This window comes from Rhineura floridana, chromosome 20 (genome assembly GCF_030035675.1).
Source record: "Rhineura floridana isolate rRhiFlo1 chromosome 20, rRhiFlo1.hap2, whole genome shotgun sequence".
Taxonomy (NCBI): domain Eukaryota; kingdom Metazoa; phylum Chordata; class Lepidosauria; order Squamata; family Rhineuridae; genus Rhineura; species Rhineura floridana.
Genome location: NC_084499.1, coordinates 21648830 through 21670995, shown reverse-complemented (window position 1 = coordinate 21670995; position 22166 = coordinate 21648830). Strand labels below are relative to the sequence as shown.

General features: G+C 51.2%; 1 protein-coding gene across 1 annotated transcript in view; it reads right to left on the bottom strand.

The window, feature by feature from the left end:
* Positions 1-22166, bottom strand: part of NOTCH1 (notch receptor 1) — a 98255-nt gene that overhangs the window by 31647 nt on the left and 44442 nt on the right. The window contains exons 4-15 of the mRNA XM_061603695.1: positions 21266-21604; positions 13469-13591; positions 12822-13055; positions 12429-12584; positions 11612-11797; positions 11105-11218; positions 7232-7345; positions 4065-4298; positions 3382-3492; positions 3059-3251; positions 2087-2232; positions 1640-1753 (exon numbers count right to left, since the gene is read on the bottom strand). Of these exons, the coding sequence (XP_061459679.1) occupies positions 1640-1753; positions 2087-2232; positions 3059-3251; positions 3382-3492; positions 4065-4298; positions 7232-7345; positions 11105-11218; positions 11612-11797; positions 12429-12584; positions 12822-13055; positions 13469-13591; positions 21266-21604 (2064 nt within the window). The remainder of the gene's footprint in view (positions 1-1639; positions 1754-2086; positions 2233-3058; positions 3252-3381; positions 3493-4064; positions 4299-7231; positions 7346-11104; positions 11219-11611; positions 11798-12428; positions 12585-12821; positions 13056-13468; positions 13592-21265; positions 21605-22166) is intronic.

The window sequence follows — 22166 nt, the reverse complement described above, 5'->3', positions numbered from 1 at the left end:
CTTGCATGCAGAAGGGCCCAGGTTCAATCCCCAGCGGCATCTCCAGGTAGGGCTGGAAGAAACCCCTGCCTGAAATCCTGGAGAGCGGCTGCCAGTCAGTGTAGACAATACTGAGCTAGATGGTCTGGCTCAGTGCAAGGCAGACTCCTATGTTCCTAACGACAGCTACTTCATTCAAGAGTGTTTCCTTTCCCTCAGGAGAACCCAAAAGATGCACAAGCAGCCTTTGGGCACAGGTGCCCCTGTTGGCCTCCATGCCGGATTTACGTACAAGCTCAGTAAACCACAGTTTGGGGCCTCAGGTTATATTCAAATACAAAACTATTACAAAATTACCAACATTTACATAACTCGCTCAAAAAAATTAAAGCATACATTATCATTCTGATATGACCAAAATATACTTAATGGCCACACAATTATATGTCTGATTAGGCTGTATCCCATGCTACTCCTAACTCAGAGTAGACCCATTGAAGATAATGGACAGGACTAACCTATGTCTATTAATTTCATCGGGTTTACTCTGAGTAGAACTGTGCCAGATACAAGCTGTCGCGTTTATAAATCTGTGCAGAAATAATTGTTATTTATTTATTTAAAATATTTCTATCCCGCCCTTCAATAGGGCACTCAGGGCGGCTACAATAAAAACGCACACATACATAATAAAATACACAATAAAAACACAAAACATTACAGTAGATTAAAATGTATAAAATACTATTAAAATACATAAAATGCATTATGCATACACATACAAACATGTTTGTATATATGTGCATGCACGTATAAAAAAGTGAGACTAAAAGAACTTAAGATTTAAAAATGAAGAATAAAAAGCTTAATTCAGTTTTCATATGTGCCAAGTAAGAAATCATAAGGCATTTTCATTTAAAGGGATTTCATATGCAAACAGGATTATTGCAATATATTATCTTTTAGTTAGATGGTTAGGTTTTAGTTGTGTATATATGCAAATATAAATATTTGTTACTTGTATTTTCATTGTCCTTCCTGTTAGAATAATATTTTTTTCCCAATAATGCTATGGGGCCCCTGAAAGTGGGCATAGCTGGGGATCTCAGCCATATCATAATCCAGCCTGCCTTTTTATCTGGGGCAAGAAGTGTTACCAAGAGGGAGAGAAGCACATTTGCACACCCACACGCTCCTGATCTAAAGCCTCCTCTACTCTCCCAGCCCCACACTTGACGTTCACAGCCTCTCAAGGAGAGCCTGGCTGCTGGATGAGGCCCAAGGGGGCCCACCTAGTCTGGCATACCCTGTCCCCAGTGGCCGGCCAGATGCCCCAAAGGGAAAGGCCCACAAGCAGGGCCGAAGGCACAAGAGCACCATCCCTCTCCTGCGGTCTCTGGCAACCAGTGTTCCGAATGCCAAGGGCGATGAGGAGTCCCCCTCGTGATGGGAGCTGGAGTCCAACGGCCCCCGGAGGCTCGCAGATCTTCCACCATCCCCGCATGCAAGTCACAAGGGGGATTTCCCCGTTGTCTCAAGCAACACAGAGAACGAGGAAGTGTGAGGCATCCGTCCTTCCGCTTTCCAGTTCAGGCATCCTGGCTGCCATAATCCGCTCGCGGAGGGTTGCCTGTTTCCCATTCAGAGTTTGGCCTCTCACCTGTATACGGCAGAAGGCAATTGCACTGGTAGCGCGCGACGTCGTCGATGCAAGTCCCCTGGTTGAGGCAAGGGTTGGACGCACACTCGTTGATGTTGGTCTGGCAGTTGGGGCCTAGAGAGAATGAGCAAGAGCAGCCATGGGGTCAGCCGGTCAAGCCTGACCCCCATCCCCCCTCTCCAGGACGCTCAGTCTGGGCCCCTCAAAAGCCTTTTAACTGGGGCCTTCCAAAACACAAAGGGATGCTCCCTGCTTTTTGAAGGTTCAAAAGTCCTTCACATGTCCCAAATTTCCTGTTGGGTGGGGCGCCTTTGGCCTTCTAAATGTTGTTGAACTACAGCTCCCATCAGCCCCAGCAAGTATGTCCAATGGCCACCCACCCCGGTCCACTCTCCCCACAGTCCACTCTCCCCACCCACCCTGGTCCACTCTCCCCACGGCTCTTACCACTGAACCCTTCCCGACAGGTGCAGATGTAGCCACTGGTCATATCCTTACAGGTGCCGCCGTTCATGCAAGGGTTGGACTCACACTCATCGTTGTTGATGTCGCAGTTTGTCCCACTCCAGCCTGGGTCACAATCGCACTTGTAGCTGTTGTTAAGAAATGGAAGCAGAACATGCCTGAGCCACACAGTGATTTGGTCACACGCGTGTGTGAAGACCAACTTTCGCCAGCCTGGAGCCCTCCAGATGGATTATGCCTAATGGACGAGTTGGAGTCCAAACCACGTGCTGGGCATCAGGCTGCTGCAGACAGGGACGTTTCCATCAGCTGACCCCAGCAGAAGACCCGCCTGGCCACCCAAGCAGCCGTCTTTGGAACTGCGCATCTGCCGCTCAAGGCTGCTACCGTTTTGCCCTTCCCAGCTACCCTATATCTCTGGGACACTGTGAATGTGCATGCCTTAAGAAGAGAAGGAACGGCCCCGCAGCAGCAGCCGGATCAGGCCAAAGGGGTCCCATCTAGTCCCGCCTCCTGCTCTCTCAGTGGCCAACCAGATGCCTGAAAGGGAAGTCTGCTGCAAGCAAGGCATGAGTGCAAGAGCACCACTCTCCCCACATGCGCAAGTGGCATTAACTGGCATAGGAAGCCACCTTACACCAAGTCAGACCCTTGGTCCATCTTCCTCAGTGTTGTCTACACTTGCTGGCAGTGACTGTCCAGTGTTTCAGGCAGGGAACATTCCCTGCGCTACCAGAGGCGCACGCTGGACCTTCTGCTTGGAAAACGCATGCTCTACTGCCATAAAGGTGCAGCCCTCTTTTCCTTGGTGCAAGGGCCTGTCTGGGAAGTGTCCCCAGGACCTCTCATCTCACCCCACTCTCAGCTTGGCAGGGGCTGGATCTGACCATGTGAGGCAGGGAGCGCACCCTTTGGATTCTCCCACCTGGGGAGCCATCCCCCGAAAAACCTCACCCGTTCAATCCATCGTTGCATTTCCCATGGATGCAAGGGTTGCTATTGCACTCGTTGACTTCCGAAAGGCACATGGTGTCGTGGTAGCCTTCTGGGCAGATGCACATGAAGCCATTGATTCCATCCCTGCAGGTGCCCCCGTTGTGGCAAGGGTTGCTAGCGCACTCGTCAATGTTGATGTTACACATTCTCCCTGTGAGAGAGAGAAGAGGTCAAAGGTTGAGCCAGCGGCATATCTGAAGCCACACACGAGTCACCGCCAGCCACAAGGAACTCCACATGCAGACGGCCGTCCCCCGGCTCCCCTCCTCCTCCATCCTCACCTGTATATCCAGGCTCACAGGTGCATTCGTAGCCGTTGATTTTGTCCATGCATTTGCCGTAGTCACAAGGGTTGCTGGCGCAGTCATCCAGGTTGATTTCACAATTGGGGCCTTCCAGAAAGGGAAGAAGTGATCAGAAGTGGACTGAGTCTGGGTACCGCATGTGAAGCCAGTTACCCGAGATGGGGTGACTTTTGGGGGACTCCCATGCCCCTTCCCCACAGAGGCTTTGGAAGCGAACGGCATTCAAGGACATGAAGGCAGCCTCTCTCATCCAGGGTGACACAAGGCTGTGTATACACTACAGTTTTCTAAAAGGGGGGGGAGTCACATACTGAGCGCCTTAATATCCTCCATGAGTTTGTCTAATCCTCCTTCAAAGCCATCCAAGTGGGGGCCACCACTACTTCTTTGGGAAGTGAATTGTAAACTGCTTAGAGGTTATGACGATTAAGCAGTGTAGCAATGTATTGTTAAGCAAATAAGCCCTAAAACCCCAATCAGCTCCCCCTGCCAGGGGCCACGCGCGCCTCATGCTCCCGATGTCTCTTCAGCACCGTTGCCTTTCTGAAACTTCCCCTGGCCTTGCTTTGTGACCTGAAGCCCGCTGGCAACCACAAAACGGCTGCTGAGATGAGCCCTCCGAGGAGGAGGAGAGACAGCGAACACTCGGTGCCCGGTACCTGTCGTCCCTTTGAGGCACAGGCAGTTGTAAGCGTTGTTGCGGTCTTGGCATGTGCCGCCGTTCTTGCACGGCTGGCTCTGACACTCATTGATGTTGATGTCGCAGCGGTGTCCGGCGTAGCCAGGCTCGCAGAGGCAGGTGAAGGTGGCAATGCCGTCCTGACAGGAGCCGTAGTGGCAAGGGTCTGGGTCACATTCATCAATGTCAGTCTCGCAATGGGGGCCAGAAAAGCCTGAGGAGGAACAGCAGCAAGCAGGTCGCATCAACCAATCTCTTAACGAGTCAGTTGCCACCTGGGCTTAACACTGGACTCTTTTCAAAATTCCATCCAATGCCTGGAGGCGGGGGGGGGGGCAGAGGAAAGGCTTAACCTGGTGCCAGTGTCGGCACCCAGCGGGCTCCGCTTGGGAGGGCATTCCACAGTTTGGGGGGGCAGCTGAAAAGACCTTCTCATTTGTTGCTGCCATCTCTGACTTGGGAAGAGCCGACCACATAACTGCAGTATTAGCACAACTACACTGGCTGCCTTACACATTTCAGGGCCCAATTCAGGACCACGGGATCTGGCAGACTGCTTTTCCCTAGAAGAGTTTGCCAGTCCTTGCAGGCATCCTCTGAAGCCCTTCTCAGTGCACTGCCCTGGAAGCTGGTTCGGAAACTGCAACTTATGCAGGAGGTGGCAGCCGACGGGGCCTCAGATGACGCCTGTAAGGACCGGGCATATAAACGTCGAGAAAGGAAGCTGGTCAGGTATTGTGGTCCCAAACTGGGACCTTAAATTGGGCTTGGAAAGGTGGAAGGCAGCCAGAGCAGTTGTTCTGCCGCTGGTTTTTATGTGGCTGCCACTTCCTGCTCCAGCCACAGTTCCCAAACCAGCTTCGAGGGCGAGGCGTTGCAGTAATCCAATCTAGGGGTGACCAGAGCAGAAGCTGCCAGTCAGTGTAGACAATACTGAGCGAGAGGGACTTGGTATAAATAAGATCGCGTCCTACGTTCCTACTATGGGGAAGGGCTGTAGCTGAGAGCATGAGTGACTGCCTTGCATGCAAAAGGTTCTCAGTTCAGTCCCCAGCGGCATCTCCAGGTGGGACTAGGAGAGACCCCCTGTCTGAAACCCTGGTGTGCCGCTACCGGTCAGTGTAAACAATATTGAGCTAGATGGGCCAATGGTGTGAGGTAGTTTCTTCTGAAGATGAAGCCGAAGCCAGCAGCACCACACACTTGCACCCAGCTGCCAGCAACTCCTCTTCAGGCAGCCGGGGGCAAGGCATTGAGTGGGCGCTGCCTGCCAAGGGGGCAGGGCGCGTGGCACACAAGCTGGGGAGGGGAGGGGCGGGGAGGAGGAGGAGGAAGGAGCCCCCCCCGCCAGTGCTGCAATGAAAAGAGCCCAAAGGGCACAGTGGCTCCCCTCGAACAGACAAACTCTTTCTTTCCCTTTCACAGGATGCCGGAGGCAGCTCTCGCCTCGCCTCGGCTGGATGCAGCTCAGATAGGCTGGCCCTGGACCCAAAGGGGCGGGGAGGGGGGCTGGGGAGGACGGGGGGCCTCGCTCGGGACAAATGGCTGCGTGTACAGAGGGATAATAGCGGTGCCCATTATCTCGCCGTCCTCCCATAACTGAGAAGCACGGGGGTACGGAGAGGGGAGGACAAAAGCCGGGGGCAGGGGAGGAGGGGGGTGGGAGGAAGACAAAGTCAGGCTTTGACTGCGCCCCCCGCCCCCCACCCCAATGAAATCCACATCTCGGCTTTTCATCAGAGCTCCAGCCCGACCCAGATGCTCATTAGAGACTGTTCAGCTGGAAGATTTCGAGCGGGATCTGCACCACAAAAGCCCCACTGTTGGCCGCGAAGGCTCATGGCGTTGGTTTTGTCCAAGACCTACTCGAGTTTCACTCATCGGGTGCCCCGCATGCACACACACAAGCCCAGGGCACAGGGGTGGGGTGGGGGAGTGGTGGAAGGCGGGCAGGGGGAAGGGCCAATGTTTTTGCGTTTTTTGTCTTTTGCTTTGCTCTGCTTTCTCCTTTGCAGAGGCGAGGGGCCAGAGAGGGAAGTGGCCACAGAGGCGACGTCGTACCCCAACAGCCGCCCCCGGGAATGCTAGGCTTTTAGCCATGGCGGAGGAGGGCTTGCCTCACTGGGTCAGGTGCTGCATGCAAGAGGCAGCCGCAGTCAGAGAGGCAGAAGGCAGGAAATGGACGTAGAGTCCAAATATTGGGGGGGGGAATGCTGAGCCAGACCCCTTGGAATTGCAGCTGTAAGGTCAGGAATCAGAGGCTCCTCACTTCTGCCAGCATTTCTAGGTTACGCTGGTGCAGCTCACGTCCCAAGAAGCCAAACAGAGCCCTCCTGGTCCTTCACACACATCCTGGGGAAGCGCCATCGCTGCTTCTGCTTTGCACCCAGGAGGTCCCAGGTTCTGACTTGGCACAAGGCAGCTTTCTAAGTTCCTAATTAATTCGGCCCTTCCTTCTGAACAATGAGGACTAGAATGAGGTTGGGAAGGCAAAAGCGAACTGCGCTTGGCTTCTTATTCAGTCACACATTTGCCCAGGCCTCATCCAGCCTTTCTGATTAGGTGCACAACGCCCAATTTGTGGCTCAGATCAGTGCTGCTCTACAAGGCAGGCGAGACCATGCAGCTTAGTGGTAAGGGACATGAGCCTTGAGGGAGGAGAACCCTCATCACGAAAAACTCTTTTATTCTCCCAAATATACAGGCAGCTTTCACGATTCTGTTGTTAACGTTACTCAGTCCAGGCTTTCGGGTGTTTTTGCTTGTGTTTTACAATTGTGTCCTATTTTAAAAGCGTTACCCGGGCCTGTAAGACTGGACCCTGTTTTACAAGTTTGATTCCTCTGAATTTCTGTTTTGTTTATTTTTATATGCTTTTATGTCTTCATACTGCTGTTTTGTTGGTTTCAGGTTTTTGTTCAATGATATATTGCTTTTTAGATTGTACTGCAGGTGGAGATTTTTGAAATATTGAGCAGTTTATAAATGCTTTTTAAATTAATAATAAGATAGTGTGTCATGCTTTTTTTTGTAAGATAGAGACTTTTTTAAAAAATACAAGCAATATACAAGTCTAGTAAATCAAATCAAATCGGTTTGTGCCCTGCAGACCCTGCCCCCAGAAAGAGGCCAGAGCCCCCAGCCTACCTTCGGTGCATTCACACGTGTAGGCGTTGGGGCCATCAATGCATTTGGCTCCGTTCTTACATGGCGTGCTGGCGCATTCGTCGACATCATATTGGCACAGGTGGCCATTAAAGCCTGCAAGGAAACACAGAGGGAGAGATTGGCCTGAGCACCTCCTGCAAGCTCCAGGATGGTCGAGACCCTTTCAGTGGCTGGGAACCTCCTCTCTCTTCCTGCTAAGGACCAAAGACTGCTCCCGCCTGTTCCAGATATGAAAACAAGTGTGTGAACAGCCTCTTGCCAAGTCACCTGTGGAGAATAAGGAGTTCCTTCAGATGACCAGAAAGGAAAGCTGTCTAATGCAGGTAAATGTGGGGAGCCAGGATAGTAAAACACTATTGTGCCCCGCAGCTTTTAAGGGTCTCTAAGCAAAAGGAACGAGCCACACACCAGAACAGAAAGTATTGATGACGTAAGATATATCTGCACTGGGGAAAAAATAACTCAGGCAAACAAAGAGTGGAGCAGGAACAGTATGTGCAGAATGTATTTGGCAAGATTTATATACTGCTTAATAAAAAAAATCTCTATGCAGATATCATCTCAGACCAAGGAATCCATAGGATAGCTTCCATCCTCTGCTCACTCTGTCTCACAGCCTAACCTACTTCACAGGGTTGCTGTGAGGAGAGGGAGAATCATGTGCATCACCCTGAAATCCTTGGAGAAAAGGTGGGATAAAAATGCAGCAGCAGCAGCTATTTATTATTTTTATTTATTAAATGTATACCCCGACCATCCTTCCAAAGGAGCAAAAGCTGCCAATAATAACAATAATAACAATAACAATAATAACAATAATAACAATAATAACAATAATAATAATAATAACAATAATAATAATAATGGAGGGGGCCCTGCTGTCCTGCCCACCCTAAAAGCCAGTCTCTTTGTGGAGCTGTGAGGAGTTACTATGGAAGCCAAAAACTCCTCCTTAGACCACTGGTCCATCCAGACCAGTATTGGCAACTCTGACTGGCAACAGCTACAGCTCTCCGGGATCACAGGAAGAGAAGGGTCTGGCCCACCCCACCCCCATTGCTTGCTACCTGATTCTTTTTTAACTGGAGATGCTGCAGGGACAGGGTTAGGCCCTGAGGCCTTCTGAACATAAGAAGAGCCTGCTGGATCAGGCCAGTGGCCCATCTAGCCCAGCATCCTGTTCTCACAGTGGCCAACCAGGTGCCTGGGGGAAGCCCGCAAGCAGGACCCGAGTGCAAGAACACTTTCCCCTCCTGAGGCTTCCGGCAACTGGTTTTCAGAAGCAAGCTGCCTCTGACTAGGGTGGCACAGCACAGCCATCACGGCTAGTAGCCATTGATAGCCCTGTCCTCCATGAATTTGTCTAATCTTCTTTTAAAGCCATCCAAGCTGGTGGCCATTACTGCATCTGCACACAGACCCTGCTCTGCCACGGAGCTAAAGCCCCCCCCCCCCCGGCAACTTCCTCCCCCCAATAATTTCATGCATATTTTTATTGGGCCAGGACACAGTCCAAGCAACTCTGTCTGCCTTTCCAAGTCACTTAAAAAAGAAAACCAGTATCCCAGGGGAGGGGAAAGAGTTGAGGATAAAGTAAAAAACCTTTTCTGTGAAATATTCTGCCGAATTATTCCGAGTTATCATTACACACTTTCCTACAAACATCCTCAGCCCAAAGGAGGGGAACCCCAGTTTGGGAGGGATAATTAAATAATAACTGCAATTTCTCACAAACTGGAAGAGGATAAAGCCCCTCCCCCAGCCCTCAATCCCGTGCCTTAAAACATGTTCAGAAACATGGAAATGCCAAGTGGTGGATGACCAGGGCCCCCCGCCTGTTCCTAAGGTCTTTTTCCGTCTCTGGAAATCTTCTCGAGAGACCGTTAAAAGCATGCCGTGGGTCCTGGCCCCCTTTTCAGTTGTCCTACTTGGCTGGCTGCCCAGGCTGACAGCGACAGCCAAACGTGCTATCTTCCAACACCGCAACCACAGCCACCACCTTCTTCATTGCACACTTTGTGTCTGGGAAGTTTGCAACACCGAAGCACAAAAATTCTGCTCTACTTCTCTGCAGAAAGTCAAGATGACTCTCTCTCTCTCTCTCTCTCACACACACACACACACACACACACACACACACTTTAGCACTCCTAAACTATCCCCTCGGTTAAGGCAAGTAAAAAGAGGGTGAGAATACCATTTCCACACCCACCCCAACCTTTTTGCACACAGAAACTCTTCCAAGGGCAACGGGATTCTGTCCCTCTTTTCCTGCTAATTGTGGGTTGCCAAATCCAAGTGCCGTAGCCATGCCACACTGAACACTCGGGGGCAACCTTTTGGATGAGGGGGGCTCTCCCTTCCCTCCAACCCACTTCCCTTCAGGCCCCAGTCAAGTTCTTCCAGGGCTTGCTCTCCATCGCCATGGAGACGGCTGCCCGGGGTTCTGAATGGGCACGATGGTGACCGGCTCTGAGAACATCTTATTTACATCTCCAGAGTAGAGCCCGGCCTCTCAGCTTCAAAAACCCCATTTCATGGATTAACCAGCCCTATCCCTTTCTTTCGCCTTACCCCCACAGACTGCAACACCTCATTTAAACCCATCCAGCCTCCCTCTCCCCCAACTACAGGCTCTTTTCAAGTGCAAAGCTTGTGGTTGCCTTTATTTAAATGGATCCTCAGTCTCTCTCTCTTTTTTTTCATTCTCTCTCCCAGAAGCAGAATTTAGCTTGAGAGTCTCTTTGTGCCAAGAGCCTGCAAATAGCCAGGACTGTTTAGAGATGTGCACGGTGGGCACGACTTAACAGGCAGCTGACAAATCTACCCGGGGCATCATTTTCCCTCTGGTCACACTAGTTGTCCTGAATTAAGATCTGTTGGTTGGCACCTTGTAACGGCAGGGACACTACACACACACACACATAGAGGGATGGGATGGGATGGTAACTGCAGGTTTCCCAACAGAGCAGACACTCAGCAGGACCCTGCAGGCAGTCCAGACTCCCGAAGTGCATGCCCGGGTGATCAGCAAGTTTCCAAACACACACTTGCCTCATTACACACAGGTCAGGACCCGAGCACAACAGCTCTCTCCCTGCTCAGGATCCACAGCAGGTGGTATTCAGAGGCCTCCACTGCAGGAGGACTCCCTTTTGTCTGTCCTGAACTTAGCACAAATCCATTTTACTTGGGGGCAGGGGAGGCTGTCTGTGTAAGGCATGATCCTATTTAAACCAGTCCTTTACTTAGAATTATGAGAACTAGAATCTTACTTCCTCTTTAGGGAAAAGGCCCTAGCTCAGTGTTGCAGCGCACTTGCTTTGCATGCCAAAGGCCCCAGGCTCAGTCCTCGATGGCATCTCCAGGTACGGCTGGGAGAAAATCCTCTCTGAAACCCTGGCAGGCTGCTGCCAGTCAGTGCAGACAATACTAAGCTAGACGGCCCAGTGGTCTGATTTGGTATAAGGCAGCTTCCTGTGTTCCCTGTTGGTTGTCCCTCAGCACGTTATTCAGAGGTATACTGCCTCTGGACCAGGAGGCTCTCTTTACCTATCAGGGCTAAGAGCAGCAGCAGTTCCTCTCCCCAATACTCCTTCAAAGTGAGGCAAACCCCCCCCCTTAACTTGAAGTCCCCACCCCAAAGGCACACATGGACTCCTCTGAGTGGCCAGAAGCGGGAGATAATCATACAAGAAGCATCCCATTTCCCACGAGCTGCCCACTTGGCCTGGGTTTAAATCTGCCAGCCTCACATCGCCTCTGGGTAGTGGATTAACTTCAGCTCCATTTCCACTACAAAGGCTTTGCGCTGAAGGCAAAGCGATTGATCCCACCCTCCCTCGCCACTACCTTTTGGGCACTCGCAGGCAAACTCGTTTATCTTGTCCACGCAGTTCCCATTGTGCAGGCAAGGGCTGCTGGCACACTCGTCTGTGTTGATTTCACAGTAGATGCCCTCGTATCCTGCAGGGAGTTTTGAAACAAGAAAAGAAAAGTAAGCCTAAAGTATCTTCCTCGTTGCAGAAAAGGCCCGTACCTTGAAGCCAGCGGCCAATGGCCCCAACCTACCTTAGCAGGGCTGGCTCCTACTCCCACTTTATGGTGAAGGAAATACCTGTTCTGCTGAGCCACTTTCCTTGCAGTTCAGCAATAGAAGTGCTGTGTGCAACAAAATGCTGCAGTGCATCCTCACCTATCAGAAGTGCTCCTGTTCAGCTTTCCAACCAGCCAACCCTTTTTCCTAAGATCAGATGTTGCCGGAACACAACTCCCAGCATCGTTCCAACAACATCCACAGGGCCCCATGTTGGCTACCACAGGGTCACATACGGCGAAACAGTCCCCCTTTCTGCTCACCTGGCATGCAAATACAGTGGAAGACCCCGATCTGATCTAAACAGGTGGCATCGTTCTGGCATGGGTTTGAGGAGCACTCATTCACATCGATCTCGCAGCGAGGGCCGGAGTAACCTTGCTGACAGTGACACTGGAAGGAGCCCTCCGTGTTGATGCATTTCCCCGCATGTTCACAAGGATTGGCGCCTGGCAAATTTAGAAAACAGTGGCAGTGGTAAGGAAATAAAATAAGACTATTCCAATCTATCGTTATTAAATTTATACTGCACCCTTTCTCCCAAAGGAGCCCAGGGTGGCGAACAAGAAGTGATAAAACAATAAAACCATCTTAAAAACTATTCCAATGCAGACGCAGAGAGGGATAAAGGTCTCTACTTAAAAGGCTTGTTGGAAGAGGAAGGTCTTCAGTAGGTGGCGCCTGTCTAATACTTAACCGGAGGCGGTTCCAAAGTGTCTGTGCCACCACACTAACAGCTCAGTTCCTATATTGTGTGCAACGGACCTCCTGATAAGACGGTATCTGCAGGAGGCCCTCATTGCCTGCAAAGTGCAGGGATGGACTGGATCCATAAGGGGCGAAACAGTCTTTCAGGTATCTGCATAGCCTCAACTAGCAGATGTGGCTGAGGGGGCAAACTAGCCATTACTCAACACACGTGGCTAGCAGCCTCTCTGGGGCTATCAGCTGGGGGGGATGATAGTGGCCTTCAATCCTTTCTCTACCAGCCTTCCGTACCCCCCTCCCCAGATTACACCCCCCCAAGCAGCTTCTTTGGCCAGAGTTGCCTGCCTGTGCAACCCCCCTGGGACACCTTACCCAACGAGCACTCGTCCACGTCCTTGTTGCAGGCGGGTCCCATGTAGCCAGAGGGACAAGTGCAAATAGCCTTCCCAGTGACGGGGTTGGTGTCACAGTTGGAGCCTTCATTGCACGGGTTGCTGATGCAAGCATCGTTGAGGTGACACAGCAAACCTGTAAAAAGACAGACGCTGGATGCCCAGAGAGCCCGCCTGGAAGGGGCTCCCCTCCCTCTCTTGCACTGCCGCTCCCCCTAAGCCTGGTTCCATGGGCCGATGGGAGCTGGGAGCTGCGTCAGTGTCATTTAGTTAGATTCCTCGCCCCTCCCCCCCAGCCATGCCACCTCCTGCCGCTTCTTTGCACCCGCCATTGCCACGGCCTCTGCTCTGCTGCCCTTCCTGCCATCCGCACCTGTCCGCCCGTGCGGGCATTCGCAGTAGAAGGAGGCCACGCGGTCGTGGCAGGTGGCTCCCGTGAAGCAGGCAGCGTTGGCGCAGTCGTCAATGTTCTCACTGCAGTCCTCGCCCGTCCAGCCGTTGACACAGACACAGTTGTAGCCCCCGTGGGTGTTGTGGCACGTGCCCCCGTTCTGACAGGCATTGGGGATCAGCTGGCACTCGTCCACGTCTTCTGTGCAGTACTGGCCTTAGGGGAGGAGGGGAGAAAACTGGTGTGATTTCTTTCCACTGTATTTTATTGTAATGGTTGTTAAACCGCTCCGATGTTTTTTATGAAATTGCAGCATACAATTTTTTAAAATAAAGATCATCTCCACCATTATCAAAAATCAGCAAATTTATCAATTTACAAAATATTACCGAGTAAGTAACAAAAGGGCTAATAACTAAAGTAATGCACAACATCTTACCTTCCTAGGTGTTCTGTGTGAGCGGAGAATGGCAGTGCTTTGAGGGTGCTGTATGTGTGTGGGCACACACCCTGGCCAGCCTTCAAACCCTAAGAAACGCCCAACCTTGCCACCCTCTGGCCCTGGCCCAGTGTTCCCACTGCCAGCCAAGATCTTGGCATTCATTCATTTCCATTCATCCATTCCTTACCTGTCCATTCAGGCAGGCACTGACAGTTGTAGGTGTTCACCCCATCAACACAGGTTCCTCCATTCTTGCAATTGTTCCCCGGGCAATCGTCAAGATTTTCCTCACAGTTCTGGCCAGCAAAGCCTGGCAGTTGGACGAGAGGAAGGGAGAGAGGGGAAATGCATCAGGCCCATTTGTAAGCCCCTCTGGCAATGGGGGAAAACAGCAATTGATGACATCCTCAGCCTGCCTGAAACTCTCACAAGCTGCTGTCGGCCTATGAAATGCACACCATGATAATATGGGTGCCCAATAAAACAAAACTTAACTCCACAGTTTGGGATTTCCCACCCCGTTACGATTACAGCCCAACACCCCAAGCCCCGAGATGAAGCACAACTGATCGTCAAAGTGGCAAGCGTCACCAGCGCTGCATTTTAATTTGTTATTTAATTAACCCTCTAGATAATCAGCAAGGCTACTAGCTGGCAATCCATCTGGCAAGAGGAACGTGTTGCTTTTTATTTGTTTGTTTATTTTATCCCATTTCTATCCCTCCTTTCCTCCAGGGAGCTGAAGGTGGCAGGCATGATTCTCCTCCTCTTCATATTATCCTCACAACAACCCTGTGAGGTAGGTAGGCTGAGTGGGGATCTGAATCCTGGCATCCCACGGCCTAGTCCGACACTCTCTCCTCTCACCGCAGCTCAAGCCATGGTCACTCTGTGGCAGGAGGTTAAATAATTTGGATGGGCCACACATGGTCTTTGAAGAGAGCTGTCGTGGTTCAGACTTTGATGCCTGCCCCCACACCTTTGGGTGATTTTTTTTTTTTTGGCAATTGCATGTTTTTTAAAAAGCCTGTTTGAAACTTGTGCAGGAACCAGGTCAAGAGCATTTGGGATCCTTCCACTGCTACTGAGGAAGAAGGACCTGAGAGGAACACTCTGGAGAGTGGGAGGGTGCCCAGTCCTACATTTGGACTAGCATGATCTGGATTCAAGTCCCCCACACGGCAGGAAGCAACAACGAAGCAAGCAAGCTAGCCAAAAAACAAAATGGAACAAAAATTCTCAATCAAATAAATAAGTTCTCCTGGCTTTGAAGGACACGCAAGATCCAGCTGGTGTACGGGCCAACAGCCGGCCACTCTTCATGCATTGGAAAGGCGTGAGCTCATCACTGCAACTTCACCCAACTGCACAGCCTACGAGGGGGGGCAGGCAGGAGAACCGCCTCTCTGCACAGGCAGACAGCAGGATGCCTTTGTGCCAACGCTCAGCCCCCTGCATCTCTTTAAAGTGCCAGGGCTCAACTCTGGAACAACTCTGGAGTAAGAGATTTCAAATGCGGCCCTGAGCAGCTTGTGCCTTTCCCTCACCCCTCAGCAGAAACAGAGTCCTCACATGCAAGATCTGGGAACAGAGGAGGCTTCCGGAGGGGGGAGGCGTTTCCAGGTGGTCTTCAGCCAAAGCGTTCCTTTTTCCAAAAATTAATCACTGCACCCAGAACCCAAAAACAACTAGCAAGCCTGATCTGCGAGAGTCAAGGCTGATTCTGTTTAATTTCACGTTTGTTATGAAGCCGCTTCCCGAGCCTGAGCAGGATGCAAGAGTGTGCAAGAGCACGCATCGCCCCATGAAATAAACCAGTTTGCCAGCTCTACGTTCCTCATTCTCCGGACCCAAACACTTCCTGACCCGAGCATTTGGGCACGGCCACCTGGCTGCATCTGGCTCCCAAGAGAGGAGCCGTATAATACCGATGCACAGAACACGCCTATATGGTGGGCACAGCGGGTTCCCCACTGCCCAGTGTCCACCCAGCGGAGCAGCAGGCAGCCGTCCCCAAGGAGGAAGGAGCCGAGCATCATGGCCAGGGCTGGGGTGACACCACCCAGACTCCGCCAGCCGCAGGATCTCCCCACAGAAGGACCCTGCCTGTTGCACCTCCTTCCAGCCCCTTGTGTCATTGGCGCAACCTTCTTTTCTTTCCCAAGCGATGGAGAGAGGCGAGCGGCACTCGTCCCCCCCCCCCAGCAAAGTCCTTTCAGGATCCTGACCTCGTGACAGCCCAGAACGAGGAGGCAGCTCTGCCCCCCTCCCAAGAACCGAGCCCACGAGAGTGGTGACTGTCTGGAGGCTCAAATGCGGCCCAGGAACAGCTCAAGAGTCTCGCCCCCCCAAAAAAGAAAAGAGTAGGAAGGGGGCAAGGGCTCGTTGGCTCCAGGAAGCCCTGGCCTGGCTCCTTGCCCCCTCCTCTGCCGCAATTCAGTGATGCAGCTTTTTCCAGCTGCTGCTGTGGCTGCTGCCTGTCCTCAGCCTGGGGTGAAAGCGATTCACTTACAGCAAACAAGCGACGGGGAACAGAAACAGGTTCTGCAAGCCCTGCCAAAGATGCCACCCCCCCCCACAGAGGGATCCAGAAGTGAAGCAACAGCTGCCTCGACTTCAGGTTGCACGTTTTCAGTCAGTCCGCCCTTTCCATCGGGGCGTCGGAAGCAGTCTTGCACCATCTAGCTTAGTAGCGTCAACCCTGACTGGCAACGGCTCTCCGGGGCCTCAGGCAGGGAGTCTCTCCTGGAGGACATCTTCACCTGGGAATGCCAACGGAGATTGAACCTGGGAACTTCTGCATGCAAAGCAGGGGCTCTGCTACAGCCCTTCCCCTAAAAATAAAGTACGGTTCTAGTCCTCATCATTGTGAATGAAGGGCTGGATTAAATAGGAAGCTGCCTTCAACCACTCAGACCAAGAGCCCATCTAGCTCAGTACTGCCTACTTTGACTGGCAGCAGCTGCTTGCCAGGGTTTCAGGGAGCGGACATTTCCAGCCCCGCCTGGAGCTGCCACCGGGGACTGACTTTGGGACCTCTCTGCAGATGCCTGGCACTGAGCTACAGCTCTTGCTCTCAGGGCAAGGCTTTCCCTGACATGTAGATGCAGTGATGGGGGGCTATCACTGCCTGAAACCCTGGGGAGCCACTGCTGCCAGCCAGTGTGGCCAATACGGAGCTAGATGGGCCAACAGCCTGGCTCCGCAGAAGGCAGCCTCCTAAGCTGCGAAACTGCTGCCTCTCGGGTTCCTCTTGGAGGCACTGGAATATATTTCTTAAAACGAGAAGTGCAGAGAAGGAGGCGTCAGCTGGATTCACGGGGAAAGTGTGCGTGAGACTCAGGTCAGATGACAGGCGAGGGGAAAGCAGCAGTCGCTGGGTAATGCCCACTGACGAATCTTTGAAAGGAACCCAGCAAACCCCTCCGCAGACCTGGTGAGCCCGTTCAGCGGATTCCACTCCTGGCAGGGGGCAAGCGCTTTCCACTCAAGAGCAACAGCCAGTGACGGGGGTCTTAGACAAGATTAGCAGGTAGTTAGGATGTGGGGGGCATTCTGGAAAGCCCAGCACATGGCACACGCCCCAAGTGACCCCTCTGCCTGTTGGGCCCACGGCAGGATAAGAACATAAGAACATAAGAAGAGCCTGCTGGATCAGGCCAGTGGCCCATCTAGTCCAGCATCCTGTTCTCACAGTGGCCAACCAGGTGCCTGGGGGAAGCCCGCAAGCAGGACCCGAGTGCAAGAACACTCTCCCCTCCTGAGGCTTCCGGCAACTGGTTTTCAGAAGCATGCTGCCTCTGACTAGGGGGGCACAGCACAGCCATCATGGCTAGTAGCCATTGATAGCCCTGTCCTCCATGAATTTGTCTAATCTTCTTTTAAAGCCATCCAAGCTGGTGGCCATTACTGCATCTTGTGGGAGCAAATTCCATAGTTTAACTATGCGCTGAAGAAGTACTTCCTTTTGTTTGTCCTGAATCTTCCAACATTCATCTTCTTTGAATGTCCACGAGTTCTAGTATTATGAGAAAGGGAGAAGAACTTTTCTCTATCCACTTTCTCAATGCCATGCATAATTTTATACACTTCTATCATGTCTCCTCTGACCCGCCTTTTCTCTAAACTAAAAAGCCCCAAATGCTGCAACCTTTCCTCGTAAGGGAGTCGCTCCATCCCCTTGATCATTCTGGTTGCCCTCTTCTGAACCTTTTCCAACTCTAGAATATCCTTTTTGAGATGAGGCGACCAGAACTGTACACAGTATTCCAAATGCGGCCGCACCATAGATTTATACAACGGCATTATGATATCAGCTGTTTTATTTTCAATACCTTTCCTAATTATCCCTAGCATGGAATTTGCCTTTTTCACAGCTGCCGCACACTGGGTCGACATTTTCATTGTGCTGTCCACTACAACCCCGAGGTCTCTCTCCTGGTCGGTCACCGCCAGTTCAGACCCCATGAGCGTATATGTGAAATTCAGATTTTTTGCTCCAATATGCATAATTTTACACTTGTTTATATTGAATTGCATTTGCCATTTTTCCGCCCATTCACTCAGTTTGGAGAGATCTTTTTGGAGCTCTTCGCAATCCCTTTTTGTTTTAACAACCCTGAACAATTTAGTATCGTCAGCAAACTTGGCCACTTCACTGCTCACTCCTAATTCTAGGTCATTAATGAACAAGTTGAAAAGTACAGGTCCCAATACCGATCCTTGAGGGACTCCACTTTCTACAGCCCTCCATTGGGAGAACTGTCCGTTTATTCCTACTCTCTGCTTTCTGCTTCTTAACCAATTCCTTATCCACAAGAGGACCTCTCCTCTTATTCCATGACTGCTAAGCTTCCTCAGAAGTCTTTGGTGAGGTACCTTGTCAAACACTTTTTGAAAGTCTAAGTACACTATGTCCACTGGATCACCTCTATCTATATGCTTGTTGACACTCTCAAAGAATTCTAATAAGTTACTGAGACAGGACTTTCCCTTGCAGAAGCCATGCTGGCTCTGCTTCAGCAAAGCTTGTTCTTCTATGTGCTTAGTTAATCTAGCTTTAATAATACTTTCTACCAGTTTTCCAGGGACAGAAGTTAAGCTAACTGGCCTGTAATTTCTGGGATCCCCTTTGGATCCCTTTTTGAAGATTGGCGTTACATTTGCCACTTTCCAGTCCTCAGGCACGGAGGAGGACCCGAGGGACAAGTTACATATTTTAGTTAGCAGATCAGCAATTTCACCTTTGAGTTCTTTGAGAACTCTCGGGTGGATGCCATCCGGGCCCGGTGATTTGTCAGTTTTTATGTTGTCCATTAAGCCTAGAACTTCCTCTCTCGTTACTACTATTTGTCTCAGTTCCTCAGAATCCCTTCCTGCAAATGTTAGTTCAGGTTCAGGGATCTGCCCTATATCTTCCACTGTGAAGACAGATGCAAAGAATTCATTTAGCTTCTCTGCAATCTCCTTATCGTTCTTTAGTACACCTTTGACTCCCTTATCATCCAAGGGTCCAATCGCCTCCCTAGATGGTCTCCTGCTTTGAATGTATTTATAGAATTTTTTGTTGTTGGTTTTTATGTTCTTAGCAATGTGCTCCTCAAATTCTTTTTTAGCATCCCTTATTGTCTTCTTGCATTTCTTTTGCCAGAGTTTGTGTTCTTTTTTATTTTCTTCATTCGGACAAGACTTCCATTTTCTGAAGGAAGACTTTTTGCCTCTAAGAGCTTCCTTGACTTTGCTCGTTAACCATGCTGGCATCTTCTTGGCCCTGGCGGTACCTTTTCTGATCTGCGGTATGCACTCCAGTTGAGCTTCTAATATAGTGTTTTTAAACAACTTCCAAGCATTTTCGAGTGATGTGACCCTCTGGACTTTGTTTTTCAGCTTTCTTTTTACCAATCCCCTCATTTTTGTGAAGTTTCCTCTTTTGAAGTCAAATGTGACCGTGTTGGATTTTCTTGGCAATTGGCCATTTACATGTATGTTTAATTTAATAGCACTGTGGTCACTGCTCCCAATCGGTTCAACAACACTTACATCTCGCACCAGGTCCCGGTCCCCACTGAGGATTAAGTCCAGGGTTGCCGTCCCTCTGGTCGGTTCCATGACCAACTGGTCTAGGGAATAGTCATTTAGAATATCTAGAAACTTTGCTTCTTTGTCATGACTGGAACACATATGTGGCCTGTCTATGTCCGGGTAGTTGAAGTCACCCATTACTACCACATTTCCTAGTTTGGATGCTTCCTCAATTTCAAATCTCATCTCAAGGTCTCCCTGAGCATTTGGATCTCAGAGATGCAGGCGTCGCTGCGGGGGAAGCACCCTGCACGGTACTGAGCACTCCCCGGCACAGGCTGGGGAGAGGAAGGAGGCCTATCCAGGGAAGACCTAGCTGCAGATGTCAAGCGTGGGAGCAACTTGGCAAGACCTCTGGGAGTCAGGCTGCAAGGGGGGGCTTGCTGGCACGGGCAAGGGCGTCTCTTCTTTGCTGGGGGCCTTGGTGGTGAGCAAGAGGCCTACGAAGCTGCCTTATACCTGGTCAGACCAGTTCGCCAGTGTAGCTCAGTGTTGTCCGCACTGACTGGCAGCAGCCCTGCAGGGTTTCCGGCAGGAAGATGCTGGAGTTGAACCTGGGGCCTTCTGCAGGTCTGCAAAGCAGACACTCTACCCACCGAGCTACGGCCCTTCCCAAAAAATAAACAAGACTCCAGCCCTCATCGTTTTGAACAAAAGACTGAATTAAATGGAAGCATATGAAGTGTGTCATGACAAGTCAGAGCATTGGTCAGTCTAGCTCAGCACTGTCAACACTGACTGGCAGCAGCTCTCCTGGGTTTCAGTCAGGGAATCTCTCCCAGCCCTCCCTGGAGGTGCCACTGAGGCCTGAACCTGGGACCTTTTGCACGGAAAGGAAGGTGCTCTGCTACTGAACCACTGAGGCCCTTGCCCAACTCTCCAGGACCAGAGGAAGAGCCACGTCAACACCACATGGACTCCTGAAGCAATACTTCTGATGCAGCAACAGACAAGGGAAAGATCCTCTCCCCGGCGCAGTTGCAGAAGAGACAACGAAGCACCAAGAAGGCCACAGCCAGCCTCACCCAGCAGGGAATTGGGGCTGCCTCTGGCCTCAGAAGCATCTGCAGGTGCCTTTTCGGGGAGCATTTAAGGCGTGCATCTCACAAAGCATCTCACAGAACTTTCTCCAGAGTTTAGAGGACGTCTTATATTTGCAGCAGAGACGGTTAAAAAACGCACAGTTTCCTAGTGGCATCTCTGAAAGGGTTTTCAAAGCACACTGAAGGAACCCTTGCAGGAGTTGCACTCCGACTGCTGAGGGGTCGACCAGGTGAGGGTCGTGTAGGTGTTGCCAGAAGGGGGAGCAGAGGGGCTGGTTTTTTAACGTGGCCACCAGGAGGTATCAAAGTATCTAACTGGTCCAGACTGAAGGGACGGGATTGGCACTCACAGTAGCTGTATGCCTGACATGAAATTTGCCTGAAATTTTTCCAGTCCTTTATTTTTCCACGGAAAAAAATCTGTTTCGTAAGTTTCCATTAGCAACAATGAATGTATGTTGTTTGCAAACACAACATCAGGAAAAGCTTGGCAGTTTCAATGTTTTTACCTGTGTTTACTAAATAAAAGTAAAATGAACATGCTAAATTAGACGACTCTCTAGGGCATTCAATGACTGTCCAGTGCAAACAGAAAGATTTCTCCTGATGCAAACGACTCTGTGCAAACTTGCACCAATTCGACATTTTCTGAGAAGCCGACGCCTCTGACAGAAATACAAAGCTCAATTCCGTGCAACCCTGACGGCGCGGTTCATCAGGAAGACGACAAGGCAACGAAAAAGACCCCATGAGGCAATCCCCATCTCCCCCCAACGCCTCCCCCAAGCACTGGCAGGTACTAGGAAGCAGAAAAGAGCAGGTAGCTTCAGCAGGCAAGGGGAGGAAGCAGGGGGCTGTACCTGGGAGGCAGGCGCATTCGTAGGTGGTGTCTCCGGTCTGCCGGCAGGTGCCCCCATTCTGGCAAGGCGAGGGGTTGCAGGGGACGTAAAGATGCTCGCAGTTCTGGCCTGTATATGCCTGTCGGCAGTGGCACTGGTAAGAGCCCACCTCATTGACACAGGTCCCGCCATTCTTGCAGACAGGAGGGCTGCGGCTGCACTCGTTCAAGTCCTCCTTGCAGGTGGCGCCATGGAACCCCGTGGGGCACTTGCAGACGTAGGTTGAGTCGAAGGGCACACACTGGCCGCCGTTGGCGCAAGGGTTGGAGGCGCAAGGGTCCGCCTGCTGGCAAGTCTTGCCTGGGAGAGCAAAGAGAGGAGAGGCAGCTCAGTCAATGGAGCGCCACAATCGCGACAGAGAAAACTCGCGACTTGGGGAAGGGCGAAAGCAGCTCAGTGGTAGAGCTCCGGCCTGGCAGGCAGAAGGCCCCCGGCTCAGCCCCCAAGGTGTCTCCAGGCAGAGCCGGGAGAGACTCCCTGCCTGGACCCTGGAGAGCCGCTGCCAGCCAGTGTGGGCAATACTGAGCTACGTGGGCAATGGACTTCTGCTAAGGGAGCTTCCTCTGCTGCCGAATGCCAGAGCTCAGCTGGTTTACTCAGGCATTTGATGAGGTTCCTGGAAACCCAAAGATCACTGACGAGAGAATGTTTTCAACTGCATTTCAGAATATTGTCACTGTTTCAGAATGTTTTGAATTGCAACTGTGTTTTGGGAATGTTTTCAACTGTTTTTAGCATGTTTCCCTTTTTTGTGTCAACTTGTTTTGTTTACGTTTGCTGCCCTGGGCTTCTTCGCCAGGAAGGGCAGGATATAAATCCAATAAATACTAATAATAGCAAATTTGGGAGGTTTGCATTTGAC